We start from the raw sequence: 25,496 nt of genomic DNA, 5'->3' as shown, positions 1-25,496 counted from the left end.
CAGCACTGGATGTAGTGTGCCCTTTCTAGAAAAAGTTATTATGCTATAAGCATGTGAGAAGAACACCATGACACCTATTATTGGTGCGCACCAAAAAGTAGCCCAACTAATTGATGAGGTCCATTAGCGTCACGCACAAGATTAACGCCCCCTATCGATCTCCATCAACATAGGCCCTACATGGCGATCTCGGATCTATATCTCGTGTAGCAAGTAGATGGCAAGTTACTGCGTGTAGCACAGTGGACTGGGAAAATTAACGGAAGCATGCAATAGAAAAACCAAGAGTAAATTATTGCGGCATCCTAGTTGTGCAATATAATACAATTGACCCTGTTTAACAACAAATCTTGTCGAGAACCAATCAACAATATTTGTTGTATATTCTGACAGCTTGGACCCACATGTTAGATTCATGCAGCAGTTGGGATGCCATTCAGTGCCACATTCCCGATAATTCAAAAATAAATCATAGAAAATCACTTATATATTGTGGAAAAAGAAATTCATCTCTCACTCGTCTTAACTCACAATTGCGAGATGCGTGTTGCACAATTTTGATACTTTGATCGAATTCAGATACTGTAATTAACACATTTTTATTTTTACATTTTAACTAGTATAAATTCAAAACTCAAGCAAATAATTTTTGTACAATATAGTTGATACCACCGTTAAAAAAAAGGTTCTCAAGCAAATGCCACATAATTTGGAGTTAATTAAAATGCTTTGACTATTATGTGCAGTTGTTATTGGACAGCTATGTATTAGAAAGAATGGACAAATCACAAATGCTTAGCTAGCAATAGAGGGGATGTTGTTTCTCTTGCAAAACACGAATTGTACAATCATTGCACCGTAACACTGATGAATGGCCTCGACAATGACTTATATGTCCCTCGCTTGCTCTTTCCATTCTATGTGTAAAATTTGGTATATCCGTCAAAAAGAATTATTTGAAAATTTTGGGATTCTAGAAGTTCTCGGACATGGCACTCGCTCTTCGGCCTCTACCACTAGGAGCAATTTTGTTTGCTGATTTCTCTCTTTGTACTTGTAGATTAAATAATCCTGGTCGGTGCCATGCCATGGTGGCAATTAATACTTCTCCTCACGCTCTAGCGCAAACATGTAACTCTGCCATCCCGTGGCCACGTTTGAGTACATCATTTAGCTGGGGATGCTCTCCCCACGGGTTATTATTGAAAGTAACAATCTATTTGAACATTACACTACATTTGGTCATTTTCTCCATCATTTTGGTACACCTTTTTGTAGATTCTTTTTTGCAAAACTTTAAAGGAGCCCAAAACAAGACGACATAGACGTCCACACACAGGCACACCAGCTGACCAGATTATGTATACTTCCTCCGTTCCTAAATATAAGTCTTTTTTTAAAGATTTCATTAAATGACTACATACGGAGTAAAATGAATGAATGTACATTCTAAAGTATGTCTATATACATCCGTATGTAGTCTTTTAGTAAAACCTCTTCAAAGACTTATATTTAGGAACGGAGGAAGTATATGTTGATATACATAATGTGCAATATTTCTGACTCTTTCCCCAAACAAAATGTACCGGCCGGCCGGCGCCCCTGCAGGAAGCAATCGAACAACTAGATGTTTATTACCATCAATTGCACGCTCGATCGGTACAATCAGCACAAGGTACACTCATTAACCAAGTACCCACCACTACTGAAAGGGGGAGAGGAGAAAGAGAAAGAAAATAATAATAATAACAACGAAGGAAAAGAGCAGAGCTAGGTAGCTAGAGCTTGAGGTTAAGGTCGACCTTCCTCGTCTGCTGCTGCTTCTTGACGCCGTCCTGGTCGCGCCACCAGCTGCCCCCCGGTGAGCCGCCGTCGGCGACGTGGGTGTACCCCTGGTGCTGGCAGGAGTGGGAGACCTGGATGGGGTACATCGCCTGGTGGTTGGGCATAGCGTCGGCAGCTGAGATGGGGTTGGTGTAGAGGTGCGCGTTCCAGCCGATGTTCATCTCCTTCTTGTGCGCGTTCTGGTGCCCTCCCAGCGCCTGCGACTTGAGGAACTTCTTGTTGCAGAACAGGCAAGGGAACAGCCTCACACCACCACGACCAGCATTGCCGCCGCCTGATGAAGCAGCGGAGGGGGACGACGGCGACGCCGGCCACGGCGTGTGGGCGAGTGTCAGTGACAGGTCGACGGCTTCCGTATCTTCGTCGTCGTCGTCGATGAAGGTGGAGGGTGGCGGAGCCGCCATTTTTTAGAGATCAAAGATGGCTTTTGATTAAGACTGGTCTGGCTCTTCGTGTTCGTGGTGTGGTGCTAGCTAGTTCGGTAAACCAAGGCTTTACTACTACTAGGCAGCTGCTGGTGCTGGTGAGGTGAGCTCTGCTTGCGTGCGTGTGTGTTTATAGGACGAGGCATAAAATGGAAGCAGACCACGTCCTACATCTGGGAGAGCTGCATTATTGCCAGGGTGGGGTCGCCATGGCTGTAGCCGCGGAGGAAGACGACAGCCAAGTTTGGTGCCTACTACTGCTGCTCTCACCCTGAAGGAACCGAACAACATAATTGCTACAGAGATCACATACATAGTTGGTACGTAGTACTCACGAGTGATCAATATGATGTGCTATGGGTAATGTGTTTGTTGTTGTTGTTGTTGTTGTGGGCTAGGTGCTTTTGGAATGTGTCCATCCTTATCTACGAAGAAATGGGTCATGGTTTCCTATAATTGACTACAAGGAATGCAATAGATGGAACAAAACGCTTTGGTAGGTCCTAGCGTTGGCCCTCGCGCCTAGCTCTACTGCCGATGAAGGTGGCGGGGAAGTCCACCGCTCGCATGGAGGGCTTTGAAAACCGAAGCGATGGCTTCGGGTGTAGAGCGCCATGTCAATCTGATGGCGGGTGGTGGGTGCTACTGTCGCATGGCAATATCCACGGGTCACGGCGCGCAGGGCACCCCCATTGTTTTCCAGCGCCAGACCTAAAGCCGTCGTTCCCGACCTAGATTTCTTTCTCAATCCTACAAGTAATTTTTAAAGAATAGACATAAGCCCAACTTTATAAATAAAACCATCAAGCGAGACGCGAAGCAGAAAGTCAGATACATGGCACGTAAGCCAAACCCACGACACGCAGGTCGGACTACCAAAGTAAACCGCAACAAAGACAGCCTGCCTCCAAGCTCAAAGCCATTCCGAAATTAGACATGAGGCTCCTGTCGCGAAATGAAAAAAACCGAGGCCCTAATCTTAGACAACAGCAGGTCGAAGTTGTGTCTATCTTCAAGGTTAGTCAATAATCTCCACTGCTACAGGAACAAGCAAGCTTTAAATAAGCAATCAACAGGTTTAGCAGGAAAGATATATGTTCAATAGTAAACTTGTTCCTGATAATTCACAAAGCCCAACAAACCGCCGCCAGCGCACTCCAGAACAAACGCTTCGTATCCACCACCAGGGGGCTGGCGAGATTACACACCTCAGGGAAAGACGAAGGGGCCCAAGTCACTTGCAACCAAGAGCGAAAGCAACACCAGATCAATTTAGCCAAGACACAGTGAAAGAAAATATGATTGGTGTCCTCCAAAGCATCACATACGGCACAACGGTCCGAGCCTGGGCCGTTGCGTTTCCTAATCTGATCAGCCGCCGGGAGGCGACCCCTGAAAGCTTGCCACATGAAGATTTTAATCTTAGGAGGAATATGCGAACGCCAAATCTGACAGAACTTAGTCGAAGGAGTACCAACAATCACCTTAGAATATAAGGATTTAACCGAGAAGCGACCCGAGGAAGAGTGAGGGCAGACCACCGAGTCTTCCGCCTCTAGGAGCGAGGGGAAAAGGCAGCAAGATGCTGCCATTGAACCAACTCTTCAGGAGACAGCGCACGCCGGAAGGCTAAGTCCCGGTTATCACCCGTAAGCTCCGCAATTGAAATATCATGTTTAGGGCAGAAAGAAAATAGCGCAGGGAAGGTCACCGCAACTGTAGAGTCCCCACACCACCAGTCCAACCAAAACCGGGTCGAGGCGCCATTACCCACCAGAAATTTGACATGGTCTTTCAATACCGGACGCACCTTAACCAAATCCTTCCAGAACTGGGATCCGCCCCTAGGGGAGGCGAACATAGGATTAAAGGAGGGAAAATATTTTTCCTTGAGAATAGATAACCAAAGGGAGCCTCGGCCTGAGGACATAATTTTCCACCACCACTTGATCATAAGGCATTTGTTCATCACCGCGGTATTAATGATGCCCAAACCTCCCATGTTTTTGGGCCTACAAATGATGTTCCATTTGACCAACCGATACTTATGCTTATTCTCCGCAGAATTCCAATAAAAAGCACCTCTATGCTTGTCGAAACCATCATGCGTACCCGCAGAGAGAAGGTAAAAGCCCATGATGAACATAGGAAGGGAGGAGAGACATGAATTCCTTACCCGCATTCGTATTGTATCTACCCCTCCACGGTAGCACCCCTATTGCCAACCTTGGTCACAATAGGTGCAAACTCCTTGGCACAAAGCTTATCTGGGGCAATCGGGAGACCCAAGTATTTAAAAGGAAAGGAACCCATGTTGCAATTAAGGAGGTGCGCCACGCGCATAGCCTCACCATCATCAACACCAGTGATAATGACCTCGCTCTTCGCGAAGTTAATTTTAAGGCCCGATAGAGCTTCAAAGCAAAGCAGGATGAACTTGAGATGGGCAAGGCAGGAGTCATTAAGCTCCACCATGATAATGGTATCGTCCGCATACTGAAGGTGGGAGACCCCGTGGGAGATGAGGTGAGAAATCACCAGAGAAATATGGCCAGCGGTAGCAACCCGAGACAGAATACGCGAGAAAGAATCGGCAACAAAGTAAAAAAAGGATCGGGGAAGCCGGGTCCCCTTGCCTTAGGCCCCTACCGTTAGCAAAAAAAGAATTGGTATGCCCATTCACCGAGATCGCCGTGTGCCCACCGGAAACAAATTGCATAATCCTATGCACATAAGCCCCTTCAAAACCTTTGGTGAGCAACATCTGTCGAAACCAACTAACCGAGTCATACGCTTTCTCGAAGTCCAATTTAAGAATCACCGCTTTCACATTTCGGGATTTAAGATCATGGACAATCTGATGAAGGTCGAGAATCCCATCGAGGATGAATCTGCCTTTCACAAAGGCAAATTGGAAAGGGCTAAGAATGCGATGCGCAACAGGGGACAAGCGCGTGGAAAAACCCTTGGCAGGAAATTTTGCCATATGATTAATAAGGGCAATCGCCCTAAATTGGGATATCAGCTCCGCACCCTTGACCTTAGGGATGAGGGAGATAACATCATAATTAAGGCGGGAGATATCCACCGTCCCAAGACAAAACCCTTGAATGATCTTACAAACGAGGTCCTTAAGCCGTGGCCAGAAAATTTTAAAGAAAGGAATGGAAAAACCATCCGGTCCCGAAGCAGTGTTGGGATTAGCAGACTAGATAACGGCCCAAATCTCCTCACCAGAGAGAGGCAAGCTTAAGGCATCATTCTCAGCAGGGGATATTCTAGAAGGAGCGTCCCAAGTAGAGAGAAATGGACATCCTAGACTCCGGTCTAGCCGCATACAAGGAAGAGAAGAAGTGAACCACATGCGCCATAATCAGAGTGTGATCAAAAATCTTCACCTCGTTAATAATAAGGCTATCTAGAGAGCATCTCCTTCTTCCCCCGTTAGCAATCGTGAAAAATAGGCCGAGGGGGCGTCACCTTTCAAAGTCCAATTCAAGGTGTCCCTTTGACGCCAATAGACCTTGGACTGCCCATGCAACAACATAAGGGCCTCCTTGAGGTCATACCTCGAACCCCTCTCACTCTGAGACACAACCTGCCCATCCGCCAGAGCGTCCAGGCACGCAATCTGGGCTTCGAGAGAGCCCTTATCACGACTTTCCTCCGCCGCTCTATCACGAGACCAGCCACGCATAAATTTACGGATCGCGTAGGAGCATTTGTGCCAGTCATCCATGGGCCCAAAGGACCGATGACAAGAAGAAAGAGGCCCAGAGATTTTCGAAGCTAGTCCGGGAAACCTACAACGAGAAGCCACAACGCGTCGAACTGGAAGCGCGAATGGATAAAGGGAACCTCCAAACCCGCGTCGAGGATAAGAGGTGCATGGTCCAAATCCACGATGGACTTGACTTTGAGGGATGCACGAGGAAACAGAGAATCCCAGGAAGGACAGATAAAGACTCGGTCAAGCACCGATGGAATAGGGTTAGCCTGGCAATTCGAGGAGGTGAAGCGGGCTCCCAACCCAGGAAGTTCTCGAAGAGTGCAATCGCGAATGAAAGAGTTGAAAGCATCGGCCAGGGCCGAGGAAAAATTACTAGAACTCTTATCCGCAGGGGAGCGGAAGAGGTTAAAGTCCATCCCCCAACCAGAAAAGGAAGCGCACAAGCATAAATTTTGTTAGTGATTTCATCCAGAAATAAGGAGGATAGAGAGTGATCAGCAGGGTCGTAGACAACCATGATCTCCAAAAGGCGATTAAGCACCATGATCAAATGCCAGACGATCAAGCACGTCGCGCTTGGTACCCAGTAATATCCCACCAGAGTGACCCGAGGAGGGAAGGAAGTCCCAGTTAAATCTGTCCATCCCCGCAACTGTGGAGAATTCATTAGGTGAGAAGGATACCTTGAAAGTTTCTACAAGTCCAATAACATCAATGTTCTCACCTCTAAAAACATCCCTAATTTCGTCACGGCGCCCCCTAGCGTTGAAGCCTCTAATATTCCAGAAGAGGGATCTCATTTGAAGGATAGGTTTGGATACGGAGACTCGACCTACAGGGGGCAACGCAGGATTTGGCACGCTTAGGAGGGGCCCACTTAGAAGGTGGAGGGGGGACTGGCCACTACTAGTAGCACCCACCTCCACACTCGCCAAGGCTATAGCGATCCCATTCGCTATAGCCAGGTCTTTATCCTTTGCGATGGCAGCCTGAGCCACCTCATTAGTGCGGATAATGGCAAGAAAAACAGAAGGAGACCCAAACCCCGCATCAAAGGAAACCCCCACATCCTCGAGAATGTGTAGTAAATGATTATCGGACATAGAAGGCAACACTAGCCTAATAGGGGAGGGTGGAGAGGAGGGGTTGGAAGAAAGATGTATACCTGAAGGCGGAAGATCCCTGGCCGCAGCCCTCCGCTCCGCACGCGCCGCCATCGACTCCCCCGAGTCCCGTCCCCGCTTACCCTTGCGGGCCGTGGAAGTGGGTGTGCGGATGGGAGGGGAAGGAGCCGAAGGGGAGCGCGGCGCCGCCCTGGAAGGAGACCCAGATGCAGCCCCCAAGTCGTCATCCAGCTGATGACACAATCGCGCCACTGAGGTCTTGGAGCCCGAAGCCGCCCTGCTTTTCACCAAGAACTTTCTGATAGTAGACTTCTTCTTCCTGCTCACCGGAGGAAACACATCTCTAGCAAGAGAAACTACCAAATCCTCAATGCCCGACTTAGAAGGGGACACAGATCATACTGGCGTGTTCGAGAAGACCCCCGAGATGGAGGTGCCCACCGGAGCGGACTTCTCATTAGTCGCCGTAGCCTGCACAACCTTCACCTGCTGGACATCATCTTTAGACGCATTCTGCTTCAGCACATTTTGAACCTCACGTCCTAATACGTCCCATTCAGACTGGGTAAAATGAGCATCAGTGCCCCCACCTAAACCACCACTCGAGTTCACCCCACCACCAGCCGAACCATCATTGTGTTCCTCAGAACGGGATGAGGCAGGAGGAGGTGGAGGTGGAGGTACTTGGAAGGCCTCAGCTCCCTAGAGCCGCACCAGCAGTCGGATTCCATCAGAAGAGGGGAAAACATCTACCGGCCCATGAACACACACCAGATCCACACACCACAGCTTCAAACGAACTGGACCCAACCTCACCAAAGACTCCCATCCACCTCAATGGGCTGCCCCAACAAGACACCAAGAGCCATCAAAAAGGGGACCAATCTGAACTCACCAGGAACAACCTCCACCAATACTCAAACTTCAGATAGCCGACCAACAGACTTGAATCCATTCATCACCGCTTTGACAGAAATCACCAGTTGGTTCAGCGGGAGGGTGAAACTAGTGCAGGAGGCGATTATTCTCAGGCTCTTGGAAGAGGGGAACTCCACTGAAAACTCAAAGTCAGAAATTTGGTACATCTGCCAATCCCATCCATCTATAGCCCAGATCCTCAAGCCCTCCAAAAGGACCTAAGGAGTAATCTTCTGCTCTTGCATAGAGATGACCACATCATTCGAAAGAGCTGGGGCAGTAGCCACACGCGGCGATTCACCATCGAAGGCAAATAAAGAGCATCCCGGGAGCCCCAACTCATAATGCACAAAGGAGGGGGTTTGATACGTTTCTGACAATCCATAGTGAGGTGCCCCTCAGATCTGCAAATGAGGCAAAAAGGAGGGTTGAGGCACCTCGACTGGAAGTGCCCCGGCTGGTGGTAGGCAAAGCAAGTCAGGGAGGAAGATGGACCGCGGAAGGGTTTGAGGGGCGAGATGGGGGGAGGAGGAGGCGGGGGAAGAATACCATCGCCCCGACCGGAGGCGACGGGGCCAAAGGAGGAAGCAGGGAAACGATGTTGCTTAAACTGCTTAGAGGAAGGGTCCACATTGTTGTTGCGAGAGGGAATCCGAGAGCCAGCCCCGAAGCCAGGACCGCGAGAAAGAAGGCGCGGGAGGGTAGCCTGACCACGCGGAGGAGGCGTTGCACCGGGCGAGGAAGAGATGAAGGAGAGCCAGCCGCACCCCCTGCCGCCGCCACCTCCCAAGGATCCGCCACCGGCGCCGTGCCAGTAATAGAGCTAGATGCCAAGGAACTGGAACCACTGAGGGACCGGACCCTCTCATCTTGCTGCAGCCACTCTGGCCCCGCCGCCCATGCCTCACGATCGCGAGCCACCAGCTCACGATCCGCACGCGTCGCCTCGAGCTGAGAGCGAAGAGAGGCCTCATACTCGAGATCCGCCCCCGCGGCCGGCGACTTTTCATGCCTCCGATTGCTACCAGAGATCGCCTCACTAGAGCAACCCCTAGACTTACCCATGGCAAGGACCTCCACAAAGGAGAATGAAAGGGGGGGATAGATCTGCTGATGACGCGAATGGAGAGCGCCGCCTACACACATCCGATGCAGAGGCTGGAAACCCTAGAAATGGAGGGAGAGATCCCTTTCGGACCCATAAGAGACCCAAGGAGGCAGATCCTGCGACCGGTTGGCGCACCGCATGTGCCGAAGGGTTAGAGAGGGACGTGTCATAGGCCCATCCAGCCTCGGGCCTACCAAAGCCAATGGAGGAAAGACCGACAACGAGGCGAGTGGGGGCGTCGTGGGCCGCCCACCCGAGGACGACCCAGATCCTGAAGAGGCCCTAGGGGCGCCGCACACCAAGCGAGGGGGAGGCGCTAGGGTTAGGGCACGCATCGCACCTGCCGCCGCCAACACCACCGGGGACCGCGTCACCCGCGACGAAGCCACCACCGGTGGCAGAGGGGAGGAACAGGAGGGGCTCGGAAATGTCGGGGGAGAAGCGGAGGAGAGGAAGCAGACAGGATCCGCCCGCGGCATGGCGGGCGGGCCGCCAAGCACACCACACACCGGAGAGGGGATTAGAAACTTACCAGGTCCGCGATGCCGTCGCGTCACCACGGACCAACCAGACTCCATCGACAAGGGGGAACCACCCAGCCACGTCCACCAGGCGCAAACTTGCGCCGACCCGCCGCCGGCCCTCCACCACCAACAAGAACATCGCCGATGGGACAGGGTCACTCTCAGATCCAGACTCGTCGCCAGCGCCATCCAAGGCCCAAAAGCGATTACCTCACACATGCAAATCGGGCCCCGAACCTCCGCCGCGCGGGCCAGCCACAGATCCACTGACATCTGCAAGAGGAGAACGGGGGGATGTAGGAGGAGAAGGCCATCACGAGGGAAGGGCAGGGTAGGGGCCGATCTCCATGGCGCGAGCGGGGGAGAGAGTGGGGTAGGAGAGGGTGGGAGGGAAGGGGAAGGGAGAGGGGAGGGGGAGAGCCGAGCCATCTGCGAAGATTCGGTTGTGCTTTCCAGACCATCTCGTTGTGTAATGGAACAGTGAATAATTTTCCTTCTCGACTTCTCCATCCTACGAGTTATGGTTTCATGCTATTAACTAAAAGGAATGCAACATGTAGAACAAAACATTTTGGCACGCCCTCGCGATGCACCTTACTAGTGATACCCTAGCGCCCCCATTACAAACCTCCCTTCTTCTTTCTCGTCTTGGCTCAACAAAAGGAAGTTGCTAGGCAACCCCATGTGACCAACATTGAAGTGGGGGCCATGTTCTTGTCGTTCTGTGGCTTGAGGGTGCACTATATTCACAACTCCTAATTCCCAAGTAAGGCACACATGAGGATTATATATATCCTCAAATGGTTGTGTAATCAATTGAAGAACAAGGTAGACTTATGATATTCAATTCGGATATTATGAATACAGATGAAGTATAGATGAAAGTTGGAGTTTCATAAGCGGTCTTCTCGAGGTGTTTGGACACAAACGAAGTACATGAAGTTCCATCTATAGCGGACTCCTAACTAAAGAGACCCAAGTCTAAATGATGCCCAGGGGATATGTATTTATGGATGGATAAACGAGAAATTCCACCTGCCCAAAGAGGGTGTGGGGTCGGATCCCACCTTACGTCGGTTTCCTTCACTAACACGGACTCTAAAAATTGTCTCTGGTCCTGTATTTTGAAATTACAACGGGTCTAGCCAAAAAATAAGATGTTGTATAGCACCTATAGCATTCCCGTGGATCAAAATATGAAGCATTACATATATTTCGACCATGTCTTCATACTTCATCATGGTGGCTTTGAAATCTTTAAATCTCTAACTGAGACTCAATTGTCATTCCTTGCATGCCTTCATATCCATGCCCCAATGCTTGTATCTCTTATACATGTTAGGCACTTAATTTGTGAGCAATACAAACATATCTACTTTTGCAGAATCATATTCTCATGAATATTGGATGTAGTCCCAAGAAACAAAAGTAACTAATAATTTAATTTGCGTGGACGAGCTCTAGTGGTTGTTCCTTGTTTTTCCAGTTACTGAACATGTGTAGTGGGAGGGGTTGTGGGTGTAGTAGTTGTAGGGATGTCCTCATCAGGACGTCTTCAGAAACTCTAAGTGGAGGCTTCAAGAGGAGAGGTCCATATTAATCCGATAGCGGGTGACACGCATGCCCTAGTGTCATCGTCGCATTCCGGTAAGTGGGATAGGCGTGGGTCATGGTATGGAGTGCGCATCACTACTCTATGATGGCAGATCTAAAGATGGTGGCCCTAACGCGTGATTTTCACCCAATCCCAATAGCTATGTATTCTAGTGACCTCTTAATCATTGGATATGGTGCTGATTGGGTGGGGTAGGGTTGTGAGCTCTGGATCGGAGGAATCCCATGGCCGGAAGTTGTGTCCATGACATCGATGATGTTTTCCTCGTTGTTTTTCAATAGAAGGGATGTCGAGGTCTATCTCCCATTCCCGCTCCTTGTTCCTATTGAGGATCCTAAGTCCCTGGGAGTGGGTGACAAAGCTGCTCTGATGTCGTTCCCTCCATGGAGGCGTAGACACTGGGTGGTGTGCGATTAGTGGTGTGGTTGATGGGTCAAGGTGGGAGGGCATGCAACCCGTTCTACGGTGACAATGATCATGCCAGAGTGATGAAAGTTGGCGATCTTTAGAACTCTAGCTCATTATTTTGGCAATGTTTTTCTATCTTTCATCTCATGTCTTATTTTGGCTATGCCGACGCAATGATTGTGTCTTGTTGGGTGGTTTGTGCTGAGGGCACTGTCACTGTCCATGGGTAGCTTTCTTGGTCAAGTGGTCATGTTGGACGTTCTTTCCGTTGAAAATCGGTTCTTGAGTGTTGACGTGTGCTCTCGAGTGATCTGTTCCACATCCCGATGGTGTGACGCCTTTGATTCCATGAAAGAGGGCAGGGGCCTTCTCCGGAGGTGGAGACATGTGGCATTGCGATATCTTCTTGTCGTTGGGAGTTGACGAAGATATGCTATTTCTCTACTGGTGTGCCTCCCTCCAAGACACCACTTCTTCTCTCATTTGACCGCGAGGGCAGATAATGGCATCGACGTTGAATCTACACCAAATTCCTTTCCTTTTTCTTTTCTTTGTTTGTTACCGGTAAGGTGATTCTTCAAACATTTTGTATATGCCGTTTGAAGATTTATTGATTTAAGACTAGGATTTATGCATTTGATCAAACATGAATGCAATACATTGAGAATCAAGGAGAGATGACAACAAAACACCAGTGTTCGGTTTTGAAGTTTAGAGCCAATGAAACCAAGTGGCTCTTTGGTTCAAAGGATTTTCATAAGAATTCTGATGGATTGCAATGCTTAGGATTATTTCCTATATTGATTGTTTGATTCTCTAGATGGATTCCTATAGGAATTTTCCCTCTCTTATTACTATTTTTTCTTTCAAAAAGGAGGTTAAAATAGTCGGTCCATGCATAAAAAAGATGCACGCATGCATTTTATTAAAATTAATGCAATGCCGTGAGGCCAGACATCAACAAATAGAGTACAAACCATGAACAAATATGGTAAAAACTTTAAAATAAATGAGTAAACACGTATGACTATGTCAACTTTGTGTGCAACAACACCCTCGAAAACGGTACACGTCCTTGCCGTCGCCACATCCGGGCAAAGATGCCCATGACAAGGTTTTTCATCCCGGTTGCGAAGATCAAGCATGCATCATAGTACATAATTTCAATACTTATTTATTTTACTGAACAACATCTTGATACATCATAGTACATAATTCACCAATTCTTTGCTAAGAGAACCAAACCAAAGAAAATAAGAAGCACAATTAGGCACTTTGATAGAAATCCAACTTTCATAATTGTTCCTACTAGTTGGATTAATATTTTCTCTATGCCTTTATTTTAAACATTGTTGATTCACTCGATCGGTTTCTGGAGGTTGTACACTTCTTTCCTTTTTGATTCTGACGAATTCGCCATTGTGTCGCCTATAGTCTCATCTCTAGTCTCTACTCCATCAAGGAGTGCACGAACAACTATCAAATTTCTCGTTATTAATAGATCGATGTACTCTTTTTCGCAATACCAAAACTTGTATCCATTCTACACACAAATTTGAGCAAACAATGAGGTACAAATTGCGACGAATCCAATGAACAACCCACCGAAACAAGCACTCACCCATCTTCTTTGCACTTAAGGAACACACATCCAGGATGTTGCGGCGTCATCAAAACTCGATGGACCACCCACCGCCGACAGTCGTCACACTTGATGACCGGCAACTGGGAGCCAATGAGCAGCTGGGCTAGTGCCGATCAGCCTGGCCGGCGATTTGGCGTGGCTTAATTCGTCGGCGGTCCGCTGATGAGTAAGACCCGAACGTCTAGCGGAGGAGGCCATACCTATGTGCGGTGCAAAGTCGTTGCCACGGCTGTGCGGTTCGGACCATTCCATGACAAAGTCGAAGGCGACGACGGCCGGACATGCCAAATTCGGCTGCATCGACGACAAATGCAGATCTGCCGATTCTTGTGTCGACGATGGCAAGAGTCTCCCAAATCAGGGTGGGCGCGGAAACAGCGGGATCTACAAGCGTCGGTGATGACGGGGGTGTCTAAGCGGTGGCGGAAAGTGTCATGCCGAAGTATATGTGGCGCGAAGATGGGGTAGGTGTGGCCAAGGAGGGGAGCAGAGTTTTTTTGCTCGACCAAGTAAATATAAGAGTCCACTGGAAGGCCGACTTAAAAATTTACTACACCAATCGGTTTAGGAGTTCGGCTATGTGCGAGTTAGAAAAGTAAGACCGAAACTTATACATGTTTAGGGAATCGGCTAGAGTCGCTACTGAGCGGACTCGGTCGAGGAGCTAAAATCGGTCTATATTCCACGAAGAACGGAGAAGGAATGCAGTTCTTGTTGTATTCCCTCTGTCCCTAAATACTTGTTGTTGGAAAGAACTAGACTAGTTCTCCCCAACAACAAGTATTGTGATACAGAGGAAGTAGATCCTATAGTTACATGCATGGTCAGCTCAAGTATTATTCTTACTAAAAGCATCTACATCCGGGTCCCTAAAAAGACACCTCATATGTCTACGACATACTCGGTTAATGACCAGATAAAAAATAATTTAATCAGACCTCTTATATCATCTTTATACTCATATCCATTTTAAATATAAAGAGGATAGAGCGCTCGTGGATGTATCTGGACGCGCCCGATCAGTCCGTCGCGTCCGCCACGCAGGACGCCACCCATTCGGGACCACCTTTCTCTTTCTTTATTTATTCTTTTCTTTCTCTCTCTTCCTCTCCATCAACCACATGCAAATGATCAAACATATGAATAAAAAAAATAAAGAATGTGACTGTGTGGATGAACAAATAGAGACACATTCAGTCACTGACCGAACATGGTCGGTATTGAGTATTGACCGGACGCGTTCATAAACATTTGTCATATTTGCTATATGGGGCTGTAGATGCTCTAATGCTCGTCCGTATATTATGCATAAAAATAGCTAGCTAGGAAGACATATGATGCTCCTCATGGGGGGAAACGAAATGCCATGGACGTATGCGAAAAAGGGAGAACATGGTATCTGTAGCTGTTTTGGCGAGGACGGGAGCAGTTTACCTTACCTGCTTTCAATTCCATGTCCGTGTCCAGCCTTTGATTAGTCAGGGGCGCAACAGAACATGTGCGACCGTGCAGACGTATGTCGGCACATAATAGGAACCTGAACAGGAGCCTCTCCGCCCCTCCTTCAGGTAAACCAACACATACTACTAGCTAGCAGCTATCCCGTGAAAACCTCAGACTGTGCTACGACATTGGAAATCCTGAAAATCTCTCTAAGTTTAGGGATTCAAAGCAGTAGAGAAAAGGTTTGCGTTAAGGTTGAGTTCGTCTTGGTTGGATTGAGATAGTTATTACATGCATGGATAGGTGCGTCGTACATGGATAGGCACGAGATGAAGATGATATGGACGTAGTACAATTGAGGGTACACTAGATGATTGAGGCCGAGGCAGTACCAACACATGGATGACCTCTACTTTGTCTGCTCGTCTCTATCTTAGTTTACTCCTCTCCCTCACATGGGTCAACTGCTGCTGCTGCGGCTGCTGCTGTCTCAAACTTTCCAGTGCAATGTGATGTGTGACACTAACAAGCAGTGGCTGAAAAGAATGAGAGATGCTCATGGCTTCTTTCTTTTCCTTCAAAAGAGGGAAAAGGGGAGGAGAGCTTTCCAAGTCCCAACAACTCTCTTCAGGTACAACATGAGGCACAACATGACCTAAGGGCATCTCCATCGACCCGTAAATCAGAGACCATATCCGTCTATGGATAAAGAGATCAATCCACATATACGGATGGGGGAGCCGGTTACTTAAAACTAACCGCATAAGTCGAGTTACATATTGATGAAAATGTAATAAAATTGAACAAATTTAGTACATATTTAAACAATTCAGATGAAATTTGTTCATACTTGAATAATTTTTACATAAAGCAAAATGATTTTCAACATATTTAAACTAAAACGAACTCTAAACGCCAACTCGACATCGGTCGCATCTTTCATTAGGCCAGCCGCATCGCTCGTATATGTCTACCTGCCAGCCTGCCTACCTGATGGCAATGACGGTGATCCACTGCTTTTGCTCAGATGAGAGGTTGTCCTGGACAAGTTTGGAGCTCGATGAGGCCATGCGGGTCTGGGGAGGAGAAAGGGGTGGAGAATGTTGAATGCGGCCATGGACGGGCCTGGGGTTTAAATAGTGGACGGATGGTAGGACAACCAGTGATTCTCTAGAGCAGCGCTGACAGCTTCGGGTGGGAAAGAGAGCGGGCGAAGGAGAGTTTTTGGGTGGTCAGACATGAACGTGGCAGCGGTCCATACACCCGCAAAGTACCCCTTCCCTCTCTTCCCTGTTTGTTTCTGATTTTCATGTCCAGATTGCTTAACGGATCGATATATCTTCACATTGAATAGCAAAACACGTCCGGAACGCGGCCCGAATGGTTAGGTGGCGTTGGAGCCTAACAAAATTGGTAACCTAGCCCTCGCCTGTGCTACGTACGTAACTCTAGGTCAGTATATGTCAAGAAAACGAATATCAGCTTGGGCTCAAACTGTGGCAGACATGACACCAGATCAAGTTGAGAAGGCTGGAAAGATTGCCCAACTCGCACAAGAGGGGGCATATACTCTCTTTCTTTTTAACCTTCCCTGATCAATCATGTCGTCAATCGTCTATTCGCGCTGATCCACCGCAAGATCCTGTCTCAGAGCAAGCCAAGCCAAACGTCACTTCGTGCCGCTTACAGTTGCCGCCCCTACAGTCTTCAAGCTCAGGGATCCAATTCCCGGACAGTTTCGTCGCCTGGTGCCGGCCGGGGTCCGTCGCCGGAAACGGGGTCCCAATCAGCATAAAATTGCAACAATGTATAAGGCAGATGAGAACACCGACTAACCTGTCATGCATGAACCATACGGAAGCTGAGATCTGGTTTTGGCGTAAGCAAACAAGGACCATATCACTGTCCATCCAACAGAAGTTGTGTACTACAAACTGCAGTGGTTCCATCTTTACACGACCATCCTCTACCAGCAGCTAATAATAAAGGCGATCGACCCAACATGTCGATCGTATGAATGATTCTGACGAGCTTTCGAATTGACTAAGCAGGACAGATCTAGCTAACTCAGGTCGAGTTATTATGACGGTTAATTGCTGAGGTGCCCTGCAGTCTTGTGATGGTTCACAGCAGACCGCGCATATGCTGTACTGCTCAACATCTCTTGCGCGTAGCTGGCAGGAGATTTCTGTAGCAAAGAAACAGAAACACAAATAAATACCCAAATGACAACGTTCATATGTGTGGCATATTTTCATTTCGCCCACACACACAACGATCTCTGCTGATTTTGTTTTGCCCGAGCTTTGACAACGTTTCACGAATTTTGTGTGCTACGTAGGCATCATCGTGCGTCGGTGTTGGAGAATTCGCCCACACGACTCGCACCGTCCGGTTGCCAGCTGTGTCGTGTGGGCGAACTAGTTTTCGCCCACACAGCCAGCACCTAGTTCGCACGTGTGTGAATGAGTTGTTCTTCATCCACACGACGCTCCTATGTTGCTACATGACAACCGCAGTTACGCGTACGTGGCAAATACGTAAACCCGCATGACATTTATGATTAACCATACATGATAACTATGGTTAGATCCCACGTGGCAACTAGTTAATCAACATTTTTTTTTGGAAAAGGAGGTTCAAACCCCAGGCCTCTGCATCAATCGATGCATGCGGCCATCTTTATTAATTATTCAACATAGGTCTAACAAGAACATACATCAAACCATCCAAAGCCACCACTCATACCTACAAAACTCAATAATGTGGAGTGCTCTTACTCCCCATATATAAAACCCGTGCTGCCACAGATCCATCCACATAACGTATCGGAACCCACAGCCGGTGCAACAGACCTAAAGCGTATACCACATGCACATGTTTTAGACGCCGCCATCATCATGAAGCCGCTGACCCATCTTCAGGAGAGAGATCTGTATCATCCTTGTTAGTCCGTCCATCCGTCGACGCCACCACGGCTCGTCAGTTCAGACGCAAAGATTCTGAAAGATCCGTCGTGCGTAGCACCTGCCGACCAGGCATGACATAGCGTAGCACCTGCCGGCCAGGATTGACTTGACATCTCCACCGAAGCTCCGTGCAAGATGATCGACGCCACCACGACGCCAAACAGCGCCACCGCCCTGCGCTCATTCGTCCAGACACGAAGATTCTGAAAGAACTGTCGTGCGTAGCACCTACCAACCAGGCATGACTCAGCGTAGCACCTGTCGGCCAGGCATGACTTGACGGTTCCACCAAATCTTCGGGCCAGACGAAGCCGCTCCATCTCCTGTCTCTGTCATCCAGCGTTGCTCCACAAACGATGCTCCCAAGAGAGAAAGGGCTCCACAAGCAACCCACTTATGATTACCCCCTCTCACAAGAATCAACAACTATGAAAGAAGAAATAAGATAAATCTAACCGTATCATGAAACGTGTGGATCCAAATCAGTCACTTATGAAGCAACACATAAATTGGGGTTTCATACTTATAACAAGACTTCTCCTATGTCATTGGGAACAAAAGGAGGTACTCACACATCATGAACATGCTCAAGATCATAGGTATACTAATGGTGATCAAGGATTTGAACATAGTATCTTCCATCAAGTAAACCAACAAGCATCAACTACTAGATGTAATCAACACTACTAGTAACCCACAGGAACCAATCTGAGGTTTTGAGGCAAAGATTGAGTACAAGAGATGAACTAGGGTTTGAGATGAGACGGTGCTGGTGAAGATATCGACGAAGATTGGTCCTCCCACGAAGGCGGAAGCATTGGTGATGATGATGGCTTTGATCTCCCCCACTAGGAGGGAAGTTTCCCCGGCAAAATCTCTTTGACAAAGAGAAAAAGGGTCTCTGCCCAGGTTTTCGTCTCGAGACGGCGATGCTTCGTCCCAAAAGTATATCCTTGATTTTTTCTAGGTCTAAACACACCATATAGGAGAAGATGGGGGCAAGAGACCTCTTGGGACCCACAAGCTAATAGGGCGTGCTCTGTTGGCTTGTGGACAGCAGGTGGCCTCCCTCTGGTATACTTTTGGCCCAATAATTCACATATATTTCAGAAAAATTCTCTATAAAGTTTTAGGTCATTCGGGTTCTGGTGGGTTTTCATCATTTTTTTTGGTTTTCAGGTCAAAAAGTCCAGTTTCCAGCAGTTTCCCTCTTTGTGATGTACTCCCTCTGTTTCTAAATATAAGTCTTTCTAGAGATTTCACTAATGGACTACATACGGATGTATATAGACATATTTTAGAGTATAGATTCAATCATTTTGATTCGTATGTAGACCTTTAATGAAATCGCTTAAAAGACTTATATTTAGGAACGGAGGGAGTACCTTGCAAATTCAAAGAGAAAAGGCATAAGAATTGTATCATAATGAGGAATAATGAACAAGAATAACATAAATATTAATAAAAATCATGATGCAAAATGAACGTATAAGTCGACGCAGTCAATATGACGCGATTGTTAACCAAATATCGATCCCATACAGACCCTACGCCATCGGTATTTTTCTTACTGGTGGTGTGGCACTGTTCGCTCATGCCACCACTATGTGAAATAGCAATGGCATGGACATTTACCCACATCAGTACTATTCACTAGTAGTAATGACGTGAGCATACCCACCAAAGCCACCACTAAGTATGTATGGATTCAAAAAAAAAAAAAACTGAATATGCAATTCATCCATGAATCCAAATATTTATATATGCAAATACATACTATCCATGAATCCAATTATTTATACATTTCTTCATATATTTAAATACATATTTATTATTTATCAACTGGTATATTTAATATATTTTGGAATGTGAGAAAAGTGGAAACGTCGCCCACGGTGCAATTAGTTGTCGCCACTCCTCTTCCAAGCTCATTGTGGATGGCCTCATCGTGAACAACTTTACAGACAAAGAAAAATACACATGAATAGGTTATCTCAAGCAATACAAGAATGAACTAATTAGAAATCACAGACACAATGAAATTGTATGCTGCTTATGAAAATCAAGAACACACGCATGTTGAAGCTGAGATCTGAAAGAATAATCTTCATTCTATCAAATACATAAGCATTTATGAAGTAAATGTAAGAAAATTGATCATTCAATTTATTGACACGGTACTCTAGGAAGTTATGTCATAAAAACAAAACAATTGTTAGCTCGATTCTTTTGCTCCAGTCATTTTGCAAAGTGCATACAATTTATGACAGGCCTATAACTCAATTTGTAAATGAACTTTTTTATGAGTCTAAACTAAATGAGCATTCATATCTAGTACAATTTGTTTCAGTTTTACGTATTGGTATGTGTTACCTTTGATTTTTTGGATAAATATTAGCAGAAATCATGCTCATTATACAGATCACAAAGTTATCAAATTTAGGACATGGAAACAACATTGGCTCGTCTACAAGTATTGACTCATTAGAAAGTATGTGCATTGATTCAGCAACTAAGAGTTGGTGTTTCGGATAGTACTACAAATCCTTAAAGACTGACACAAACAGAGTACAGGCTATTCATCCGGCATGTAAAACACAGAGATTCTTCAATATATCGCCTCAACTTCCGACTATAGCAAAGAGAAAAATTGGAAACTACAGTTTTCTTTTCTAGGATTGAACATATCAGTACAAATGCTTCCTCTAATACTAGTTACAAGTACAAATAGGAAGCTCCATAGCAAGTCTAACATCAAGCAAAGCATTTAATTAGAACCATATCTAAGACTAAGGCTTGGCGTCTTGCTAATAGAAGGAACGACTAGCAGTTAAATGATCAAATTCATGCGGATAACACAATATTAGATACCTTTGGATATATTACCCTTGGTTCGTGTATTGTTCTATGGTTGAAGGAAATTAAATTACCCAATGTGCTCATACAATTGTTGTTCCTTTCTAGACATCAGCAACTGTTCAGACTGAATTGATACATATTAGTTCTACTCAAAAAGTTGAATAAGATACCTAGTTTGTCCAAGGAAATGTTGGCTTGAACCCTCGCTTGAATCACTTACATGGCGTACGTGTAAAGGTATAGTCAACCACCCAAGCAAGCAGCTTGATGGATTCCTTTAGCCGCAGCACACACACGTATATGGACAGTAGCTTTGAACAGTCTCGACGGAACCTTACGTATCACTGGTGGAAAAAGGGCCTTTGGTCGCGGTTCGCAACTGCCTTTAGTCGCGGTTGCGCAACCGCGACCAAATAGGCGCGACTAAAGGCCCCCCCCTTTAGTCGCGGTTGCTTAAGAACCGCAACTAAAGGCCCGTCCACGTGGGCGCCAGGCGGCCGTCGGGGCGGAGGACCTTTAGTCGCGGTTCTTCTGCCCAACCGCGACTAAAGGCCCCCCCCCCCTAAACCTGTTTTCTGTTTAATTTGTATTGTTTTATTTCTTTTGTGCTTTATTTTAATTTTGAAGGAGTTTCACATATTCTACGGTACTACATACATGCATATGAATGTACAATTTCAAACAAATTTGAAATTAGAACCAAAAAGAATTCAAGAGGAATATACAATATATATTCAATATCATCGGATGACCATATACAATTTTGAACAAGTTTCCATACATAATTTAATGCATATGAAGTTCTGCGTCCTCGTAATGGTGTTCTCCTTTACGATGGAGGACTTCCCTCCTGAACCATCCAGCTAGTTCCTCTTGAAGTGGTCGGAAGCGAGCTTCTGGACTAAGCATCACCCGGAGGTTATTCCGCTGAGCATTGGTATCACTCGGAACCCGCTCAGAGGTGTATCTCTGGATCATCTCACAGACATAGTATCCACATAGATTGGTCCCCGCTGGCTGAATATCCCCATCATTCTTAGCCTTTGACCTTTTGAATTCTAGCTCTTTTTTGAATTCACCGACCTTTGTATCTACGAACCGTCTCCAAACCCTACGAGGCAAAGAAAATTAAATGAACAAGAGAGTTATTAGTTACTTGATATTAGGAAATGAACGAAATAGGCCGATCGATATAGAGCGCAAATGAATGAAAATAATTACTTCTGCAGCATTCTTCTCATGCCGCCCCAAAGCTTTGGATCCATATTCAGAGAGTCGTGGACGAGACATTCTGAGGTGTCAACTTTAATTACTAGCAGAATCCAGTGGAACCTGCGGACACGATACATGCACAGTACGTCATGCATAACTCATCGATTAGCCGGCCACATATCATGCATGGAGTAAACAAAAGAGAATGTGCTCAAGACAGAAACACTCACCCAAAATGGTAAGGAAATAGAATATCACTTTTGAGTTCCTGCTTTGTAAGAAACTGCCATAGGTCTGCCTCCATGTCGGCGGGGTGATGCTCCAACACATATCCATTAACGATGTGTGGGTCAATGAACCCAACATCATGGATGTTCCTTACTCTGCATTCCTTAATCTTCATTCTGCATGTATAATAGCGGACACAACAATATAGTTACGACATATATATAGTGCATGCAATATGAACGAGATGGGGTATAAATAAATCACTTACAGAACGTAGCAACTGATGATAGATTTGTCGAGCTCGCGCAGATTGAAAAGCTGGAACAATTCACTCAGATGAATTTGTACATAGTAATGTTTGAAGTGATGCTCATATCTAACTTCCGCATAAATATAATCTTTGGCGTTTTTATTTTTTATGTAACCCTTGTACCATTTCAGCAGACCTTTCATTTGTGGAGGTAGATCCTCTTCCTGCGCAGGCTCGACGAGAGGCCCATTCTTCACATATGTAATTACTACCTCCTTCACTGGCGCCTCATCAAGGCCTAACATTTCACGAAGAGTAATACCTAAGTTGGCCGCTTGTTCTCTGGCACTCGTTACAGTCAATCCATGTGCTGCCGCAGCTGCTATGATATCGGGGTCATCCGGACCGGCGGCTTTCACTATAAGCGGGGCAATCGATTGTTTACTTTGTTCCCCGAGCTGGGCAACTCGTTTCCCGCTTTTTTTACTTTCTAATTCCGTTTTCTCGGCCTCCTCCAAGGCTTTGTTCTCCTGGTTCTCCGCCCGCTCTTTCTTCTCCTTCAACATGAGTGCCTGCCTACGAAGTTCACGTGCATAGTCGTCAGGCAGATTCTTCGCGGCTTGGGACGGTGTGCTCAAAAATGACTTAGCCCACTTCTTTTGCTCATCAGAAAATACTGGCTTGGGCTCGGGCTCTCTTTTCTTCTTGCAGTCCGCCTTCCATTTCTCATGATCAGCAGCCGCCCTCGCGGCAGTTTCCTCGGCACTACGTTCCCAAGGCCTTGTGGGGAGAGGCTTCAGTGATGGCTCCGGTACCTTTGTGGTCTTAGGTACATAAGGGTCCGGGTTAATAATCCAGGACTGCTTCTGCTTCTTTGCCGGAGGTGGATTGGGGGGTGGCGTCTGATCACCCGCCGGACGAGGACTGGGGGGCGGCGTCTGATCACCCGCCGGACGTTGTGGACTGGGGGGCGTCGGCTGACGTGACGGAGGTGTAGGTGAACCGTCACCACCACCACCGCCACCGCCACCACCACCACCGTAGGGGGGTGGACTTGTTGTCCTTGGCGCCTCGCCTGGAAACTTGATAAACTTCTTTTGCCATAGAATGAAATGGCGCTTGACATCTCCAAGTCTTTTCTCCCCTTCAGGTGTAGCAATGTCAATCTCCAGGTCCTCAAACCCTTGGACTATGTCCTCCACCGTGACACGAGCATAGCCATCTTGAATGGGGTTGTTGTGGTGGAGTGCTCCAGGTAAACATGGTAAAGCACTGCCGATGGCTACCTTCATGGACATGTTCCCGATAGGATAATACAGATGACATTCTTTCATCTCCTTTATATCGTCCACGGGGTAGCGAGGAGGCTCCGGTGCAGTAATTTCGACCACCAGAGGCTCCGGTGCAGTAATTTCGATCGTCGGTGCATCTGCACCAGCTGGTGGGGCCTCCGTGGAAGCCACGCTGCTTCTCCGCTGCTGGCTTCCGAGATCCGCTGGATGATCTTCATGCTGCGCCCGAGCTACATCTCTTTCGGCTAATAGTACACTCACGGTTTTCTTCATCACATCCATTTCCGATGCCAACCGCGCCACAACATCTGCTTCCCGATCCATCTTTCTCTTACGGCTTCTGTAACCGTACGGGTCATCGTTCTGGGGGAACCCTATTTTCCACGGAATGTTCCCCATGCCTCGTACACGTCCTCCGTGTTCAGGATTCCCGAGGGCTTTTGTCAGCGCGTCGTTCTCTCTGTTGAACTTGATCTTCCCCTCTTGAGCATCCCTCATTGCGTCAATAAGGGCTTGGGTGGGTTTAATTAATTTGCCCCGGTAAACACACTTCCCTGTCTCCGGGTTCAGCGTTCCCCCATGCCCGTACCACCAGCTTTTGGCCCTTTGGTCCCATCCCTCCGTACCTGGACGGATTCCTCGCGCCCTCAGCTCGTTCTCCATCTTCTCCAACCTAGGCACCCAAATGCGATACCCTCCTGGCCCCATAATATGATTGTACTCCTTCTTAGCCGCATTTTCCTTATTTCTTTTCGATATTTGAATGAACTGCTCCGATTTCTTTTGCTTCACAAATTCTGGCCAATCATGTTTCAGTTTCTCATATTGTCCTTTGAAATCCGGAGTCTTGTTCTGCTTGACAAAGTCATGGGCTAGATTTTGCTTGAATTTCCGGAATGCGTCGGCCATCTTATGAAGAGCGAACTGTTTGACTAGCCTCCTCCTCTCCTTGTTTTCCTCAATCTTGTTACCCTCCTCATCGAATTTGTTGTATTCCGGAGGTAGAACGAAATGTTCCATAAGCTTCTTGAAGCAATCTTTTTTTGTTCTCTTATCGACAAAAGTGAAACCAGCATTTCGTGCCTCCTTTGGCTCATTCCACTCCTGGACGGTGATCGAGACGTTGTCTCTAACAACGGCTCCGCATTGGCTGACAAACTTGGTGGCGTTCTTGCGGGGCTCCAGCGGCCTGCCGGTTGCACTGTCGACAACCTCGATGGTGCATGTTTCTCCTTGTTTCATCGTCTTGGTTGCGCCACGCTTTGACGACGTACTCGATTGTTTCGACGATCCGGCCGAGGGCTAAAATAAGAAAGAGAGTCGCGCGCGTTAGTACACACATATTTATTCAAATCAGTTAGTTTGTATCACCAGAGGCTCAATGTATATATATACCTCGGCGCCGGAGGTGGTTGCTACTTCCATTTGAAGATCGTCGTTTATCGACGTTTGTTCGGCATCATCTTGCTGACGGCGCCCTTCATCTTCACCGTCAAGGTTCAGATAAGAAGAGATATCATCTTCTTGATCTTGTCCGGTCGGCACATATAGAATATCGCCGTTTATGATGCCGAACATATGTGCTTCACCGTCCGGATCATAGTTGTCCATAATCGGGTCAGCTCTATCGTCCGCCATTATGTCAGTCCTGAAAACATGTAGTAAAAACAAATTAATTAAGTGAAGAAGGGGTGCGGTGGCGGTGGCGGTGGCGAAAGGGCGGTGGCAAAAGGAGGGGGCGAGGAAGGGGTGGGAGAGGGTGTCCGGATCGTGAAGTTTGTATGCTTGCAATCTATAGAGGTTGTGCTTTTGATCTTTTGTTCGAGGGGTTGTTGTGGACTGTTCAAGGGACATCAAGAACAACCTACACCAACTCTTCTTCCTCTGCATCTCAAAGTTGG

At 47.1% G+C, this 25,496-nt stretch overlaps 1 protein-coding gene across 1 annotated transcript; it reads right to left on the bottom strand.

The window, feature by feature from the left end:
* Positions 1-1,615: 1,615 nt before the first annotated feature.
* On the bottom strand, positions 1,616-2,516 carry LOC123396431 (zinc finger protein 2-like). Its single transcript, XM_045091372.1, has one exon. It carries the CDS (start codon positions 2,247-2,249, stop codon positions 1,779-1,781), a length of 471 nt encoding a protein of 156 aa, XP_044947307.1. The 5' UTR covers positions 2,250-2,516; the 3' UTR covers positions 1,616-1,778.
* Between the last annotated feature and the right edge of the window lie 22,980 nt (positions 2,517-25,496).

The sequence above is a fragment of the Hordeum vulgare genome, chromosome 5H, assembly GCF_904849725.1.
Source record: "Hordeum vulgare subsp. vulgare chromosome 5H, MorexV3_pseudomolecules_assembly, whole genome shotgun sequence".
Classification (NCBI taxonomy): domain Eukaryota; kingdom Viridiplantae; phylum Streptophyta; class Magnoliopsida; order Poales; family Poaceae; genus Hordeum; species Hordeum vulgare.
This window is presented reverse-complemented; position numbering and strand designations above follow the sequence as displayed.

Coding starts and splice junctions, on each gene's coding strand:
- LOC123396431 (XM_045091372.1), bottom strand. CDS start 2,249: ATGGCGGCTCCGCCACCCTCCACCTTCATCGACGACGACGACGAAGAT.